Below are 14923 nucleotides of genomic sequence, written 5' to 3' on the forward strand. Positions count from 1 at the left end.
TTGAATGGCAACACTTGGAAAGTAAGGCACAGCTCAGCCTGTGTAAGGCACAAAGAACCCAGCCCTTAGTAACAAATTGTACCAAAGACTGAACAGATACCTTGATTGGTGTGTACCACTTCTGCTGTATGGCTGGTGAGGTAGGCTTTCGTTTAGGTGGTTTAGGGTGAAAAGGTTCTTCTGGTTCTTCTGGGAGTTTCACCACAGCATTCTTTGCTTTTTCCAACCTGGCCCCTTCTTCTGTGGAGCCTTTGTCGCCCCAGCGCACCTGAGGAAAGGCAGAGTTCAGGTGTGAGTGCACCTCAGGGCAGGGAAACTGCTGCAAACAACAGAGAGTAAATCTGGAAGAGGTGCTGGATAAACAAGAGAGGAGGTACTGAGTAGAACACTACCTCTTCAGTCTTAGGTAAATGTCTGTAAATAAGTCTCAGTACTGAAAAATCTTGTCTTGCTTCACACGGGTGACAGGGGATCTGTGAAATCTTCTCTAAGTAATGATATAAAAATATAATTTCTACTTCTTATTTATCCTAAAATACCGGACCTTAACCTGCACCCATGAAAGGTAAGATTTCTGAACCCAGGTCTCCTAGCCCAGAAAGTTTTCAAGAACCCCAGTGTAGATTTAATGTGATGCCTAGGGAGGTTTAAGCAGAAGCTCCCTGAACCTGCTCAGGTTTCCATGTTGTCCTGCAGGAAGATACATGCTGGAGAAGTGCAGGTGAAACTGTCTACCCTGCCTAAGTGCATGCAGAACATGTGGCACTGTGTATGATAACGTTAAATGTGTTACACTGCTCCAAGTGTATAAAATATATAGAGAGCTGAAAGAGAAGGAAACCAGGGTTATCACTGCCAGGGAGACACATATTCCCACTTCCATACAGGCAGTACTTACTATGCTCTGGAGATTAAATACATGGAAAAACCTCCCTGCTAAGAGGGATAATTCACCTTGCTGCAGGAATCCTGTTTCACCTGCAACTGGAAGCACCATGCAGCAATCTGAGCAGGGGTGTTTGCTGTACTGCGCACAGAAACAAGCCTGGGCAAGGCTGTTCCCCTCTCATCCAAAAAGGAACAGCTGAAAGTTTGAGAGTTCTTAGTGAAAGTGGCCTGGACCATTTCAGCAAGACTTGCCATAATCATGCCATTTGCTGAGATGTGGCCTGCCAGGAGGCCCCTGTACACCTGTGTCTTTCACTGTGATCGGTGGTACTTTTACAGAGCTTGTCATGTGGCTGCTAACATGTATTTTAAACACTGTTAAAACCATTAGCTGGTGCATCTCTCACTGAAAAAAATATGAATCAGGCTGCTGAAGGAATGGCAGAAGAAAAAAAGCCAGAGAAGCAATAAAAACTAGATGACTGCACTGCCACATGGACTGCAAACGTGGAAGAAATGTCATGACTGGGCCAGCAAGTTTGTCACTGGCCATGGCACAGAAACCACCTTTACCTGCCAGGTAAGGAACAACCTCCCTTTGACTATTTTCTCTCGCTTCTTCCCCAACTCCCCAAAGGAGCAGCGTGCTCTTCTGAGCCAGAGAGAGCTGTGAGGCCTGTCCTGCTCTCCCTACAGCCTAAGCCCATCTTCCCAGCCTGTCCCAGACACAGCAGGGCCAGAGGCACTGACCATCGGTGCCCAGCCACACCTGTCACTGCTCTGGGGTCTCAGGGACAGACAGAGCCACACAGCCCCAGACAAGGGGGGCTTTTTTCTAGGGCCCATGATTATGCTGGCAAGAATTTCAGTTGGTTAACTTCTTTAGCCCTTAGTCCTGCACAAAATTCCTACCACAGACGAAAAGGTTTTCTAACCTAATCATCAGTTTCTACCCTCGTTTGCATTTTTGCCATGGGCTGAACATGTCTTTCTTTGTGGTCCTGATGTCACTTGTGTTCACGAGCTTTCTGCTCCATTGTGCAGGATCCCATTTGGGAGCCCCTCCTGGAGGCTATCATAGTTTCCCTCAAATCCAGGCTTGTAATTCTTGATGTTGGGAAGCATTTCTTAGTTTGCTTCTGAAAAACACTGCACAAAATGTTTGCTTTTTGTGAAATCTGAAGCTCTTCTAAATTAGCAATTCTGAACTGCTGAAGAAAATGCATATAAGTGACACAGCTTCAAACCTGCATATTCTGCCTCTGCATTTAAAAAGTACTCGAGCAAAGCTGATTAGGCCAATACCTTTAAAGTTTCATCAAGACACCTCAGTATGGCCTAGGTGGGTGTTTCAGACAGAGACAGCTTCCTGGACTGCAGTTAGGAACTGCTTTGCACATTCCATATAGGCTGACTTGACTACAAAACCTGCCATAAGGATGTGCCCATAAGGATGCACATTCTTCATTCTGTTTTAATTAACATGATGCTATCGTGTCTCTTCAAAGACAGGCTCTGTTGTCGCTGCGAGTCCCTCTGGGATCAAGCCTCTCCTCAGCGTCACCATTGTCAGCACATTTGGCTGGCCCACACTTGGGGGACTTATGTTTCACTGTAATTCCTTCCAAAACACACAGAAAAGGCTCTCACTCTCTCTTTCTCATTAGCGTGATGGAAAGAGCATGTCTTGAGGCAGCTATTTAAAGTCCCAGTCAAATGGAACTACTGAAAGCTGTTCTTTCAGAGGCAAGGTCAGAATTGTTCGATATGGTAACGAATTTTCCAAGGCTTATGCCAGTGGGAAGACAAGCACACATTATGGCCTTGTATTTTCAGTGCACTGTCAAGTCTTTGTTTCCACACTTGCAGCCTCAGAGAGCTCGTGCTTGAAGGAACTGCCATCTCCAAATCATACCAACCTCCATCCTCTTAATTCCCCCAACTCCTCGCCCACCGTAGTAGGAAGCATCCACCGTGGGCCACTTCTTGGAAGGCAAGGGCTCCTGTTCTTCTTCCTGTAAGTACATTCAAATGGTGTTTACTTTTAAAAGATGCTTCCACACCCACACACTGAATGTCTTTTCCGTGTATTTCACTGGAGTTCCCGGAGCGTACCCTGTTGGTTGTGAAAGGGGTGCAAACACTGAGGACAGCAGAGCCTCCAGTGTGTTACTGCCTGTAAGAGGGAGAGGAATTCCCTTGTAAGGGGGATTCCTCAGTGTCTGGAATGACAGAGCAGGGGGAAAACACTGCCTAAGTCCTACATGAATCTTTAGATGTTGGACAAGGGCTATTCAAGCTTTCTGCTTTCAGTGCAGAATGTGGAAAACAAAGCTGTCTTGGAATAAAGGCCCTAAGTGTTTCTGCAGATCTGGGCTTAATTCAGGCCACACTGAGCTGAGGCCTGTGGAGAGAGCCACACATCCAGATCTGTGAGAGCAGAGATCTGGACTTTAGGAACCCTGTTCTCCAGTGAAGGCACCCCCCAGGGCAGTCCTTTCTCCGGCAGCACTCGGACAAGGAGCCAGACATGCAGTACGCAGGGAAGCACGGGACTGGTTCCATGCGAGGGCACCATACCTCTTTTGGGGCTGGTGGAGGTGGAGGGGGATCCTTGATGACCTGAAAGAGCCAAACACAGGAAAGAATAAGGTGCTGCACTGGCAGCAGCCCAAGGCAGCAGACCACGGTAAGAGTGACCTGTTTCCACCCGAGCCCCCACAAGGGCCAGCAAGCTGGCAGCCTGTGCTGCCCGCTCCCCTGAGCATCCATCAGCGAGGCCTTCTGGAAATGAGCACCATCCGTCTGCCAGAGCTGCCATCCCCAGCCTGCAGACACTCTGGGCAGACGTGTCTGTCACTGCGCTTCCTGGACGGATGAGTCTCAGCCACTGTGAGGAACAGCCAGTGCCGAGATCCCCCAGAGTCCGTCAGCAATCCCGGAGGAAAAGCGTCTGAGGCCTGTGTGAGGTCCTGCACAGCCGTGGGCCGAGCTGCCGCTGCTGCTGGGGAGTCTCTGGCCCAGTGACAAGTGTGAAATGCCTTCTGGCAGCTCAGGCTTCACCTCTGGATGTCCAGGACACTTCCGCAGCCCTCTCATTTCCCACCTCCCAGCTCCATGACTGTGCAGTGCCTGCACTGCAGTCACACTCCCACACTTCTGACACTGCTCCGGGTGAAGCCCACTCCCAGGAGAATTTCTTACACCTCTATTTAAATCTCCTTACAGTCTCTTCCCATTCCCTTTGTCACATCCACACTGTAAAGCTGAGAGAATGCCCAGCACTGACAGTCCCAGCCGGAGAGGGGCAGGCAAGGGACCCTCTTCACTGATTCAGCTGAAAACTGAATGCACAGGCGTTCCTCCACAAGAAAAGCAGGTTTGCAAGCTAACCTTGGTAAGTTTTTTGGTAAAACTGGGCCATGTTTTGGGCTTGGGTATTGCCTGGAAATGACTAAAAAATACACCATGAATATCAAGGAGTCTGTTCTTGCTATGCCTTGATATTACACAAACATATCCAAAACTGTGCATGTTGACAAACAATTCAATCTAATACAGGTTTTAAGTAACTTAATTGAAATATGCCTTACTTTATTCACTCTGTGCTGTTTAATTTTAGTACTTTCATTAAACACTGCCTATGAAAAATACCACTGCAGACAGTCAGCATAATACATGAAAGAAACATATTTTTCTGATCAGTAGAGTTTGCCGTCTTGATTTATATTTCAGTTATCAGTCCCACCCAGATAGTTACTACTGACTGCCTAAACAGGCTGTGGACTTTCAGCAGTGCATAAAGGAATTCGGCCCAATAGGATAAATAACTTATGGCACCCCTGGAGCCAGTTTTCCACAGCCCTCCAGGTTTAAATTATGGAATGGCTCATGTCAAGCTCAGAGTGCTTTAGGTAGATTGGAAAGTAACCTGTGGATTTCAACTTTGAGACATCCCTTTGCTGTTAGGAAGTTGCAAAACCATGCCAGACGTTACTTTCTTTAAACAGCTCTGAACACTTCTTCTTCCCAGTCATCAGGAGTTTCCAGCATACTTAACAGAAAGTAATTATTTAATTAAAAACTCCTGAGAGCGACACTGGAATCATTACCCTAACTTTACATGAAACAGCAACACAGAGGGATCGTGGGACAGATGCTGAGAGATACTTGGATGCTGAGTAGGATTTGCCAAAGCCTGGAGATATTTAATTCTCGCTGAAAGCAATTAGGAGACTGGAAACAGTAGAGCAGTGCTTTCTCTCAATGAAGGGATACCTTATTTAATTTCTGTCCTTATTCCATTTCACCTGTCCCTAACCATCATCCCAAAACAGTCTCTGTCTCTGTCAAGCCTGCCAGCTGTACAGGAGAAAGTGCTCCTAGGTGGGTCTGTATGAACCCATATGAAATGGCACTGCCCTTCCCCATCTATAGCTGTGCCACTCTGAAGCCTCACATCTGTCTGAGCACAGACAGCTTTGCCCAGCAAACCTCTCCGCGATGAGGGATGGAATTCCTGCGGGCCCTAAGCCCATTGGGGATGTAGGAATCACAACTCCCACCCCGGACAATCAAGGGAAACCTGACTTGTTTGAGCTTTCTGTGGCTTCCCAAGGCAATAGTCGATGGCAGCTTTTGCTCATCTTGTCAGTGGAGGATCTAATCCTGTGCCAGCTCCTGAACTCGCTGAAGTTTGAGGGGAAATTCAGTTTAAAGCCAAGCAATCCATTAATTAGCTGTTATTTCTAATGGCTTCAGAAAATGAAACTTGTTTTAAAAGTGACAGTGGTGTGAGAAAATAATCTGCTTTGAGTAGCAGCTCCTCACCCTGCTGACAGCACTGGAATGTCAATGCCTGCATCCTTATGCTTCCACAGGCTCTCACACTCACACACTCGAATCACACGTGCACACACAAGGATTCTTTTCAATTGTGTGATATTCCAAGTGAAATAAGTAGAAAGCTGTTTATGAAAAAGAGAAATCCAAGGCACACGTGCAGCTTTGCATGGAGCAGCACACAGAACTGCAGAGAGGAAGACCTGAGTATTGTAAATTAACTTTCCCAGAGCTGGATTCAGATTGTTTCAATGAGGAAGCCTCTGAATAATAATGCTGTCTTATTATCCTCATGGAGAGATGGGCTGCTTCCTCAGTTTGTTTGGTTTTATCATCAGCCTCTCCGGGCAAAGCTCCATGTCATTTAGCAAGTTGCAAAGAATGAAGGTTTGAGTTTGGAGATGAGCTGATTTCTTAAAAAAAAAATCATTAAAAAAAAGAAGTTGGTGCTTGAGGCAGCAGTGCCTCTGATCCACTCATTAACACTTCTCTGCTGCTCCATGATGTGGGCATTAGGAGATGTCAGCACAGAGCCTACAGCCAGCTTGTTGCAATCACATGTTCCACAGCAAGGGACAAGTGACAGAACTGTCACAGTGAAATCCTTGGAAGTGGGGGACAAGGAAGGAAAAGGAAGAGGACTTCCCCTGCCCCACCCTCTGAGTGTCCATGGGACTCACACCACGGAATGCTGTGAGACCGAGCCCCAGGCAGGATGGAGCTGGGCCCGTGGGCAGGGGGAATCCCACCTGCCTGACTACGGACACTTGTTCTGCCCACAACACCCTGGACCTCTCTTTTCCATAGGGACCTGACTCCTGTGCTCCTGCTCCTTGTTCTAGGAAACCAGAGAAGCAGAGCCAGAGGAAGGGAAGAGCAGGCCCTGCCTGGCCCTAATGCTGCCTCTCTCCTCAGGGATGCTACTGAGCCAGAAGTGACCCTTCCAAGTGATGGATGTCCAAGCCTCATGGGCAGGAGAGAAAGGTAGGAACTGAGGGACAGCAAAACCAGAAGGAAGGCTCGGTGCTCTGCAGTAGGTTCAGTGCAACAGCGTGTGAGCTTGGAACGCAGGGATGCTGTAGCAAAGAGGCCTAAGGTTACCTTTTCTTTTGAAGTAACAAAATAGTATCCACAGGAGGTAGGAGGAAACACAAAGGGCACAAACATTTGAAGAACTATGGCTTTTATAAGGCTGAAAATTGATAATATAGAACTATTCACTGGACTGCTTCATGTAGGAATTTTAACTTATGAAGCTGGTTTATGAATCAAGGTTAGGGTTTTTTATAATAAGTAAACCAGGGGCTTGCTTTTTACTGATTTACAATGTTCTTTTTCCACAGGGAGGCTCACCATATGAAACGAAGTGGAGGTAAGGTGATTAAGAGGAAGCTCCCTGGATTTCTCTTGGGCCTGTGCTGTGGAGAATGAGAACAAGAGAGGCTTTTTGTTCTCACCTTAGGAAGCCTAGACTGTGAGGGTGCAGATGGAGGCTGAGATTTCCTGCCCTTGGACAGACAGGGGCCCAATGGACCCTCTGGGTCACAAGGGCTGCAGCACAGTCAGGTGAGAAGCCCACTTCCTCTCTGCCCCACATTCCACAAGCCCCAGACAGGAACAGGAACCCAGACCAGGGAAGCAATCTCCATTTCCCAAGTCCTCTATGCTGTCCTTGAGCTGCATGAATAATAAACTTTCCTGCTCCCCCAGAAAGGAATGGCAGGAGGCAAGTGACCAACAGCACTGCTGCTGGGATGGGGATAGAGAGCACACTCAGATAAAGAGATGGATGTGTGCAGGGATTATGAAAAAAAATAGGGATTTCAACCTGACAGCCCATAATGGACTACAAATACCAATTTTCCTGAGAGCAGTTTTAAAGTGGTCCTTGATTTCAGGGCAACATCTGTACACCATTAAGGCCACCCCACTCCCAGTAAGAGCACCGTGCTGGAGCTGGTTCCTGTGTGTATAACTCAGACAGGTGGGGCTGTGCCCAGAGGAGCCCCAGTGCTGGAGCTGCTCTCCCCAGCCCTTTCCTGCCTGTCACAGGCCCCCCAGAGCTGCCTCCCCATCACTTCACCCATCTCCTGCAGGATCTGTTTCCCACCCGTGCCTCAGGGTGCAGGGGCTGTTCCCAGGGTCTGTACTCACCACTTTGCAGCAGAGGGGCCAGAACCACCAGAGCAGGCCAAGCGCCACCAGCAGCAGGAGCACGAGGACAGCAATGAGCGCTCCCACGCCACTGGACTGCGGAGACAGCAGGGACAGCATCAGTGCTGCCCCACCCACTTGCCCCACAAGCCAGCGACCGTTCTGCTCAGCTCGGGGCCTTCCTTCTGATGTAAAACTTGTACAGCTGACAGCCCTGAGATCACAGTGAGGCCCAGCCTGAGGAAACAGAGTCCACTGCCTGCTAGGGAATGAGCCATCAGACACCGACAGGGGAAGTCTCATCCTAAGCCTGTGGATAACACAGAGGCGCCCTTCTCCTCCATGAGGACCCAGGTTTCACACATGGACTGGGGAGCACGCAGGGAGGTTTTACGGCATCTCTACGAACAGTACACCTGTGAGGCTTTGATGCTGATTGCCCACACTCCTGCACAGACTGTGGCATGCTGACTCCCTGCAGCCATCCTGTGGGAACCTGAAACTGAAGGAGGGAGTGTTCCTGCTTCCAGCGACACTTGAACTACAGCCCACCTCCCACACCTCCAACCCACTTCCTGGGGGTGTCTTTATTCCTACACTTTAGGCTTTTAGAACAACACTGACAGAAACACAACAGCACCTCTAGGAAAATAAAAGTTATTCAGACTTCAGCTGGGAAAGAAAGGAAAGGAGAGATCCAGAAGACCACTGAGACTGGAATACTGTGTGAGCAGTCCTGACCCAGAGGTGCTCCACTGCACATGGGAGTGGAACAGAGCCATATCCCAGGTGCAGTGAGGCCCACAGGTACAGTGGTGCCTGGGTGCCTAATGCCGTGTGATTTTGTTTGTTTTCACTGCAGTAACGTGTGTTTGTTGGGAGGCTGTAACTTGTAACTCATGTCCCAGTCAGCCATCACCTGCTCAGCTCCTAGAATTAGTGAGCAGTTCTAGCAGTGACCCATTTCTTGAGGTGCCCATCTGCTACTATGGAAACAGCAGTTCTTGTGCGGAGTTGCCTTTGCTGCAGCACAGGCCAAGAGCAGAAACCAGAAAGAGACAAAAAAGGCTGCTGAGAAGCTCTTCCTCCTGCTGTGCACATCTGTAGCTCTCTGCTTCCTGCCAGGACAGGCTGTGAGCACAGAGCAGCAGAGCTGCCATGCGGCTCAGTGAGAAGGCCATGCCCAGCACCTCGCTCCGAGCTGCTTTGTGTCAGGGCTTTTCTGTTCCTGTCTGTGCACTCCTGGCAGCTCCTACAGTGGCACCATGTGCTGCCTTCTCTGCAAGGGCTGAGGTGCAGCAGGCTGCAGCTGGGCTGCAGCAGCTCCTGTGCTGCACAGCCCTCAGCCACCCTGCCTGGGCGTACGGCTGGCATGCTGCCGACTGACAGAGGCCCTGGAACACAGAACTGTGATTTAGGCTCTGGGTGTTCCTTCGGCTCCCAGCCCAGTCAGGCTTCCCTCCTCAAGGATAACTGATCTCTACAGCTGCACAAATGGTGAGGTTTTAAATGAATAGAATAAAAATGTCATTTTTTTCTCTTTTCAGTTAGTGATCTATGAGCAAAGAAATCCTGTTAGGAGCGATGTGTGGTGATGGGCAAAAGAGATTCTCTCTGTGCTCCACGCCCAATGGAAAAGCTGCTCTCCAGTCATATGTGAGGTAAGACACATTTAAAGACGCACGTGCACAGCATGTGCTCAACAGCGTGGGCTCATATCTCCCTCCACAAATTCCAGCTGTCCTGTGTAATACAAAAGGAATTAAAGGACAGCAAAAATGTGAGAGTAGAAAATATATATGTTAAGTTAGATCAGTCACTGGCTGCACAAGTGTGTGGTCTCTTCCAGAAGCAGTTTTTATCTCTTCTATAACCTGTGATCAGACTGAGCAGGATGTTCACACTGCCTGACTCCCAGGTGTAAGTGGGACACTCTGGCCTCTGCTTGGACAGGCTGTCTCCCCGGATGAAAGAGAGCTGGGAGCCTACACTCCTCACTCAGGCCCCAGAGTTAGAGAGCATTAGCCCCTCTGCAGGCTGTAACCTCTCTCCACACACAGGCTCAAGGGCCAAGCTTGTGCCCATCTGCTCCCTCCAGTCCTAGTAAGGGAACAGCCATGCCGCAATGGCACCCAGTTGACTGTCACACCTGGCCCTCAGGACAGGTCTCTGAGGGCAGGAAAGCCTCCCAGTACTTGCAAAGACACAGCTTTGCACAGCAAAGTGGAAGCAGAGGCTCGCTGCTCTGACGCCTTGCAATGGCAAAGTCCAAAGAGAAACAGGGTGCGGGGATTTTACAAGGAGTGACAGAAGTCATTCACTTACACACTCGGAAGCAGTGATGGTTAATGAGCTGGACATGAAAGACTGGCCTTCATTCAAACTCACCAAAACCTCCAGGGTTCTGCCAAGAGACAAAGAAGAAACATGAGCAGCCATGGAAGAGCCAAGAAGGGCTCATACCTGCTGTGCAGGCCCTTGTACCTACAGCCTCTGCTCCACAGGGAGTGTCCTCAGAGGGGAAATGGAAGCCTGTGCTTATTCCTATTTGGGAATAAGTTTGGTCTCCTTGACAAGGAGCTGTCCAAGTAGAGAATACCCCTTCCCCATTCCACAGAGCAGAAAGTACTCCCAGAAGTTTTCCATAAAATAAATTGAAGTTCAGCTGTAAAAGTAGCATTGTTTTGTCTGTTCCATAACCATCTCCTTAGTCACACACAGACATTATGGTTAAAGATGTCGGATAATTATAAATGGTCAGGACTTGCTATAAATAGCCCCGAACACTGCATACAAATAGTATGTGGTTTACATTTTACAAATTAACCCTACAAGAAAACAACACATGGTGGATGTTAAACAGAATAAGACTCCTCAGCTTCTCTGGCTTGGATTCCCAGGATTCAGACAGTTTATGTTATGCATAGATGTAATTAAATAAAAATGTAGATATCCATGAACTAAAATGATTAATCATTTACACTATTCTTACATGTCATGAGTTTTTATTCTGGCACAAACACTGTAGTCAATATGGAGTTCAAAACCATTTTAGCTAATTTGGCTCATTTCTTCTTCAGTTTTAGCAAAAATGAAGTGAGTTGCTTCCACTAAACTCATTTTTACATGATCTCTGTTCTGAATAATTGATCCAACAGAAAGAATAACTCTAATCTCCTTCTAATTGGAATTCACTGGAATAAGTGAATCAGAACCAATAAAAAAACCAAACCTATTTGATTCCCTTGCAGAGCAATAAATCAAACCACAGTGAAACTCTGGTCAATGATAACTTTTTAAAAGATGTGGTGCTTTTTATTATTTTTAATTCCAATTACTTGTTTTGGCATTGTCATGATGAATGCTGGGGGAAATCGCAGCATGAGGATTCTGCTCAGGTTTGGCCAAATACTCCTGGAACTGCAGGGCAGGAGGGCTTCCTGCCTCCCCTGGGGGAGAGGAGGACCCCCAGGCTGAGCTGCTTACACACTCCTGCAGCTGCCCCACCAGCCCTGTGGAGCTCTCTGAGTCCTGCCTGGAATGCCACTAGTGAGGAATGAGGCTGTTTTGGGAGATGGTCTTTGCTAGCAGATGAAGCAAAACAGGGACACAAAACACACCTGGATAAAACACATAAGCCACACTAAATCAAATTATATTCCCTGGCATCCTGGGGACCTTGGCATGTTCTTGAGCTCACTGGGTTGTATGAAACATTCTGTAAAATAGCAAAGATTTCCCAGCGGGCTGGAGCCCATAGTACCCCTTGCTGTTTGCAACACAGTACCAGTTCCTGCCTGTACTAGGTACCAGCCAGGATTGCATTTCCCAGCCCACGCCGTGCCCGCAGCTCTGCAGCCCCGCTGCCGCTGTCAGCCCACTGACAGATCCCAGGGAGCAGGCTCACTGAGCAATCAGCTCCAGCACGGACACAGCTCCACCCTGATACACCGCTGCAGGGATGAGCCACTGGAGATGTCACTGGAGCTGATCATAGCCATTCTGTTCTGGAAGCCACAGAGTGAACTCACACAGATAATTACCTCATCTTCAAAAGGATGAACCTGTCAACACATTAAAGCACTCCTTCCCTGAGACTGTCATGGCTGTTGGGGATACTCAGTATGTCCTTTCATTTCTTGAGCAGCCACCTGTTTGCTGGGCTGTGGGTACTTGTGATTCATACAAACACTGCCCCCTAAACCGGGAGTCCCAGAAAGAGGTGTCCTGTTTCTGCTGCTCCTTCACACATGGCTCGGAGACAGACACATACACAAACACATCCCAGTGTTTACCAGCAACCAGCCACATGTGTGAGGCTTTCAGCTTGGCATTCTGCCGAAACTGAAAATATTCTGAGATTAAAATGACAAGCAGCAGCCATCCCATTTCTCGGGCCCCTGCTTTTCCCACTGGTGACTGTCTCTGCTGTGTGAGGGCTGAGTCCGTGGAGCTCAGAACAGCCCAGTCAAGAGAACATTCCTGTCCCTGCAGCAGGGACACAGCCCTGGTTCACCAGAGAAGGGTGAGGCTGTACTACTTTTGTCCCAGCACAGATACCAGTTGAGGGCTGAGCTCTGGAAAGCTGCCACAGAGTGGGATATGTCCTCAGGGCCCCTCAAATGAACCCCCTCTAGAGTCGGGCAGTGTTGTTGCCACAGCCCCCTGGGGCCATCCCACAGGCCAGGCTCCAGGGAAAGGCAGCGGAGCCCTGCTCACACCTCCTCACAAGCCCGGCACTGCCCACAGACCATGGCTTTCCAGAGCTTTGAGGCAGGGTGCTCATTCCCATCCTCTGCTCCCTCCTGACACCGCACCTGAGCAAGATGGAAGCAGAGAGCTGGCAAAGGAGCAGGAGTAGTGACAGCGGTGTGCAGCACAAACCCTACTGCTCTGCCTCTACCTCAGCCCTAACGTGTGCACCTTCCCAGCAGTCTGTACTTCCAACCCGCCTCACTGTACTAGGAAAAACTGCCTTCCATTTACAGTTCATGGCCCTTCCTCCACGTGGAAGGGATTTTCCTATCCTTTGTCTGTGCAGTATCACTTTCTGGATGGGAACCAATCCTGGAAAACTTAAGTCTGAAAAGAGCTTTTTAAAAATGTTCTGATTATTGACCAAAGGTAACCACAAGACTCTTGCAACTTGAAGCTGCCTCGGTCCTGGCCCACTGCCCGTCCTAATACACAATTTACCCAAAAATGTAACTTGAGGAGACCAAACAGTTGCAATTCCTTCCCTCATGCCCACTGCTGGTTTATTGTGACAGCAGAGGGATGTGGCCCAGTGCCATATGTCCCTGCAACTCTGGTCTAAAGCCTCCCATTCCCTGCGAAATACAGCTGACGTTTCCATCTACGGTAACCTATTTGCAAAGTATTCATTTGCTCCTTACTTTATGGGAAGCTACTAAAAGACTGCTATTTTATGACCCATTAAAAAAGATGAAAAAATTAAATAGAATTGTGAAAGACATTTGCTGTAAGTAATAAATAATTTACCTCCAATTTTCACACACTGAAAATTAAACTGGCAACTGCTCAAAAAGTTACTAAAATTACGGTGACAAAGGTACTTCAGAATCAAATGCCTGCACTAAAATAGCAAAAATGCTGTACATAGGAGGAAGGCAAAAAATAGGTCTGTGTATTTAAAGGGCACTTTCCCTTCCAACTCTGCCTTCATGAAATAAGGGATAGCTTTATAATACAAGCTCCATTTGACCAACCTCACTCTGATGTCTTTAGGGACTGCTTGCTGGGGTGCAATTAACATTTACCCCTCCATTCTCCCTGACCCAGTCATTCCCTGGGCTCTGCTAACAAACACTCCTGGACCACAATGATGACTCTGCATCCAGGGACTCATCCCTGCCCCAGGAGGAGGCAACACACAGAGGAAGGGATTTCCAGCCCGGGCTTCTGGGTGTGGTGCTCTTCACAGACAGCAGCTACAGCTGCACAAAGACAGGGACAGCTCTCCTGGAGCAGGGTTCCAGCCCTGCCTGTCCTGTTTGGTGCAGTGCCACTATGCCACAGGCCAGCCGTGCCCAGGGAGCACTGCAATCATTCACTCAGTGGGAACTGAGTGCTGGGGGCAGGACATAGCCTGCAGTTAGGAGAAGTGGGCAGAAGTGTTTTCCTCCCATCAGACACAGGCATAAAAAGGAGCACTGAGTATTTTCCTGAGGATAGCGAGACCCACTCATCCTGAAATTCATTATAGTGTTTGGGGACTCTGGTAAAGAATGAGTACAAACTCATCCCCCTGCCCTTCTTGGTGTAGCTTAGCACTGATATAAATTCAGATGATGGTCCTTTAGGACTCCCTCTTGTTAGCTCAGAACCCTCTAGCTTTTCCAGCCACATGTCCACATGTCCGGGCTTGATTTTCCACGGAACAAGACACAAACTTTCACTGCTGGGAACTCCTAGGGAATGTGAGAGAACTGGAAGGCAGCGAGGAACTAGCTCTGATATTGAGGAATCATGGGAACCTGCAGTAGCAGGATATGAAACGTCATTATTCTGTTAAAGTAGATCATTAATTCAGCTCGGGATCCTATGGCCACTGCATGATGTGCAGCACTTAGTTCTGCTCACGCAGTCCTCGCTAATGCTCTGGGAACACTGCGTGCCCTAGGAGGGACATGAAGGACTGTGCCAGAAATTACTACTGATCTTAACACCACATCCATATGGCTGAGGGGCCTGTTAGCCTGTACAATTCATTGAGGATGTTTCCATCTGTGAATAGGTCCCATTACACCCTAATTGTGTCAGACTAAATGTATTTCTAAAATATTTGCAGAAGTTAATATTTATGACAGACATTAAGCCTACTCCAGCCCTATTTCTGGCTTCCCCCCCACCTGAGTTGATTTCCCTGGCTATTCTGGAGGGGGGAGGTTGTCCCACGTGAGCACCAGACACATAAGAACTATGTCCCATGGGAGCACCAGACACTGGGAACCATACTGTCTCTTATTTTTGTGGGAATAAAATGTTGTGTAGGAAAATAAAAGACAATGCCTACATT

The 14923-nt window shown here is 48.3% G+C and overlaps 1 protein-coding gene across 1 annotated transcript in view; it reads right to left on the bottom strand.

Annotated features, from left to right (window-relative positions):
• Positions 1-14923, bottom strand: part of ANTXR2 (ANTXR cell adhesion molecule 2) — a 73409-nt gene that overhangs the window by 25769 nt on the left and 32717 nt on the right. The window contains exons 9-13 of the mRNA XM_031066376.1: positions 10210-10288; positions 7885-7980; positions 3469-3510; positions 2808-2903; positions 101-268 (exon numbers count right to left, since the gene is read on the bottom strand). Coding sequence (XP_030922236.1) covers positions 101-268; positions 2808-2903; positions 3469-3510; positions 7885-7980; positions 10210-10288 — 481 coding nt within the window. The remainder of the gene's footprint in view (positions 1-100; positions 269-2807; positions 2904-3468; positions 3511-7884; positions 7981-10209; positions 10289-14923) is intronic.

The sequence above is a fragment of the Geospiza fortis genome, unplaced genomic scaffold, assembly GCF_000277835.1.
Source record: "Geospiza fortis unplaced genomic scaffold, GeoFor_1.0 scaffold11, whole genome shotgun sequence".
Taxonomy (NCBI): Eukaryota; Metazoa; Chordata; class Aves; order Passeriformes; family Thraupidae; genus Geospiza; species Geospiza fortis.